Source organism: Montipora foliosa, chromosome 1, assembly GCF_036669935.1.
Source record: "Montipora foliosa isolate CH-2021 chromosome 1, ASM3666993v2, whole genome shotgun sequence".
NCBI classification, from domain to species: Eukaryota; Metazoa; Cnidaria; class Anthozoa; order Scleractinia; family Acroporidae; genus Montipora; species Montipora foliosa.
The window spans coordinates 13,800,503-13,804,370 of NC_090869.1; the positions used below are offsets into that span (position 1 = coordinate 13,800,503).

Here is a 3,868-nt window from a genome sequence, read left to right on the forward strand (position 1 = left end):
TTGGCTAACCGGGGCTCGAACCCAAGTTAGCTCAAAATAGCGCGAGGTGGTGAACAGAAATAAGAATTCGAAAATCCTGCGGAAACGAATTGAAAGAGCGTTCCTAAGAATAAGTACCGGTAATCACATGATTCAAGTAAGCACTTGGGAGAGAAAAATCTTGGGATTACTTATTAATTAATGTTGTACATGGAAAACTTTTGAGATAACTTATAGTAATTAAGCAGACTAAGGTAATGCACGAGTACTTCTCAAAAAATTCTACCATCAATGCTGAACTCTCATTTGCTTAAGTAGATAAGTGCCAATTATTAGGTAGGGAGACCACAACCGCCTAACCAATTACAGTGGATCCCTCGTTAATGAGAAATAATAACTGAAGCTACTGATGTATAAACATAGACCTAGTATTTCACCTCTAGCCTCAGCTCCTGCTTTTCCCCGAATAGATTTTCAGTTCTCCTCCACTGGAGAGGATTTCTGTTCACTCTCTACCCCTTGCCACTGGGCTCTTTCTGCTTCTTGAAACATTGCTTCTAGGTTTTTTTATTTGTTTGTTTTGTTTTGTGTTTTTACTCCGACCGACAGACCCAACATCAAACGGAGAAAAAAAAACAACGAGAACGGTCTAATCGAAACAAGAGAGGATTGATCACTCTCCTCTTTTCTCGGAAATGTGATTAAGTAAGCGTTTTTGTGTGTGCAATTTCCGCCTTGACTTATGGAGAAAGAATGCGAAATTTGACGCAACATTTTTCTGTGATAATTTCCGCATGTTCAAAGCTATTTAGAAACCTTCATCTCCTCACTGCTTCGGTCTGCCCTGCTCGCTCTTCGAGCTAACCTGCACTTATCGCTGCTAACTTAAAAACACAAAGCTCGAACTGTCGCGTTACCTATAAGGGCATCGCAGTCAGGTCACGAGACAGAATCTCGCTGATGCCACTCGAATTTCTCTGGTGTCTATGAGAGAAAATTGCTTAAGTAGATAAGTGCCAAGATCACTTCTCCATTTAATTTATAAACTTCACTTCAAAAATACAATCACTTTTAATTAAAACGCAGTTTTCATGACTTATTGTAATTGTTTTTTTCCACCAGGCCATTTCTTGTATGGCCATGTTCTGCATACAGCTGTCGTTTCAGACGAATTTCAATGTCATCTAAAATGCCTGGAATCTAGCAAATGCAAGTCATTTAACGTTCATCCTGCGGAATCAGGTGGCAGTGGACGAATTTTCCAGTTGAATAATGAAACAAGAGAAACGAAGCCAAGTGATTTTAAGAAGAAGAAAGGATCACACTTCTATGTCCCAGTAAAAGTTGGATGAAGTTATTGTTTTATTTTAATGCAACGCAAGGGTTGAAGATTGCAAATTATTAATATTTATCGAATTCTTTGGTGCATTTCGACCGTCGCCATTTTCATGAAATTTTTCTCGTTTTAGATTTCCTGTGTTGATGTTTCTACGCATAACAGCTGGCACCAAAAAAGTAAGTGCAACCACGACCAAACCCGTACGTCGAAGGGCTAATTAGAAATTAGCTCACTCGTTATAAGCCAGCGGACACTGGATCATTAATTTGTCACTAGCCGTTATTGCATCATTTTTCTTACGAGTTTGTGAAGTTGAGCTAACGATTAACTGAACTAACTTTATTTCACCAAAACGAGGAGCTAATCCTAATAATCCCGCCTTTTCGTGTACGGACATACTAGACGCTGGCGATTCTGAAGGAGACGGGTATTACTGGATTGACCCAGGAAAGAGTGGAAACCCCTTAAAAGCCTTCTGCGACATGACCACCTATGGAAGTGAGATTAAGATGCTCATTTAACGGCCCTTTTGAAGTCCCAAAAATGAGAGATAATGAACCCATGACACAATTTGTCATATTGCATAATTACTTACACCAATCTGATGGAATTTCCTAAAACTGACAATGCTAACACTTAACAATTTACTACTATTAATTATTTCTACTTATTACTTGGTTACTATTCATCACTATAAAAAATACCCTTGTTGAACTGTCTGCTAATTAGAAATTAGCTCACTCTTTATAAGCCAGCGGTCACGGGATCATTAATTTGTCACTAGCCGTTATTGCATCATTTTTCTTACGAGTTTGTGAAGTTAAGCTAACTCTTACTGAACTAACTTTATTTCAGCAAAACGAGGAGCTAATCCTAATCATCCCGCCTTTTCGTGTATGGACATACTAGACGCTGGCGATTCTGAAGGAGACGGGTATTACTGGATGACCCAGAAAAGAGTGGAAACCCCTTAAAAGTCTTCTGCGACATGACCACCTATGGAGGTGATATTAAGATGCTCATTTAACGGCCTTTTTGAAGTCACAAAAATGAGAGATCATGAACTCATGACACAATTTGTCATATTGCATAATTATTTACACCAATCTGATGGAATTTCCTAAAACTGACAATGCTAACACGTAACGATTTACTACTATTAATTATTTCTATTTATTACTTTGTTACTATTCATCACTACAAAAAATGCCGTTGTTGAACTGTCTGTTTTTATTTTGTCGCTGACCTTAAACTGTTTGCTGTTGATTACTTCCAGGAGGCTGGTTACTTATCTCCAGTATTGTGTCACAGACAACAAGTCCTCCCTTTAAAGTGCCATCAAATAACTCCTATCGTGGCATCGCAAGCGGTCAGATGGTCCTCAGTAAAACAGCCATGGCTCAGTTACGGGCGATTTTGCCATTCACTCAACTGCGATTCCACTGCAGGAAGCAAAAGGGACGAACGTTCCACGTGTCAACTGCCGCTAATAGCTCTGGCGAAGCTGTAGTCAAGTATTTCGTTGGTCAGACGGATGTCCAACCAAGCGCTTGTCAGTCGTTTGTCAGAATGGAAGACGACAACTCCAAGTTGGCGCAACTTTGTAACAAATGGGGAAGAGAAGGTCCGCGGTATGAAGTTGGCAAATGGGGGCACAATCGAATTGAAGACAGGTTATACTACTACCCCATCTGTACTTCTCATACTTATTATTAGCTGATTCGGGATTCTCTTCGGTTATGTGATGATAACCTATCTACCAGTTCCTTAACCACCGGTGACTTCTGGAAAATCTTTGTCCGTTGAAAGGCATATTCTTACTAATGAGAGCGTTAGAAAGGTTTGAACCCAGGAGTCATATCATGTCTTTAGTAAGCGGCAACGTACGATCGTCCGTGTATTCACAGGGTTCAGCTGAACCATGGCTCAGTTACGGGCGATTTTGCCATTCACTCAGGCAGCGTTTACACGAACGCGGTTTCACATCGACACGGTTTCATGACTTCGAAACGGCGTCAAAATCGATGCGATTTGGAAGTGTTTACGCGGAACCTTTTTCGCCAGAAAATCCAAGTCGTGATGGTATAAGCGAGCGCTTTACGTGCACTACGTGCTAAATTCACTATTTTGCATTGAACAATGCGAATTTCGCGCCAAAATAGTAACCGTATCGAAATCGACGCGGTTTCGCTGTTTACATGAAAGATGAAACCACATCGTTTCAGTTAAAGAGGTTCTACTTTTGGCAGCAGTTTCAAATTGACATAGTTTCGGCAACAGTCTCGATCGGTGTCGTGTAAACAGAAGGTGTAACCGTATCGAAATGAAACCGTGTTCGTGTAAACACTGCCTCAACTGCGATTGCAATGCAGGAAACAAAAGGGAAGGACCTTGCACTTATCAACTGCCGCTAATAGCTCTGGCAAAGCTGTAGTCAATTTCGTTGGTCAGACGGATGTCCAACCAAGCGCCTATCAGTCGTTTGTCAAAATGGAAGACGACAACTCCAAGTTGGCGCAACTTTGTAACAAATGGGGATTAGAAGGTCTG

At 40.7% G+C, this 3,868-nt stretch overlaps 1 protein-coding gene across 1 annotated transcript in view; it reads left to right on the top strand.

Moving 5' to 3' along the window:
* Nucleotides 1–3,196, top strand: part of LOC138010081 (uncharacterized) — a 6,307-nt gene extending 3,111 nt beyond the window's left edge. The window contains exons 3-6 of the mRNA XM_068857043.1: nucleotides 1,102–1,316; nucleotides 1,449–1,494; nucleotides 1,676–1,816; nucleotides 2,595–3,196. Coding sequence (XP_068713144.1) covers nucleotides 1,102–1,316; nucleotides 1,449–1,494; nucleotides 1,676–1,816; nucleotides 2,595–3,034 — 842 coding nt within the window. The 3' untranslated portion in view covers nucleotides 3,035–3,196. The remainder of the gene's footprint in view (nucleotides 1–1,101; nucleotides 1,317–1,448; nucleotides 1,495–1,675; nucleotides 1,817–2,594) is intronic.
* The last annotated feature ends 672 nt before the right edge of the window (nucleotides 3,197–3,868 follow it).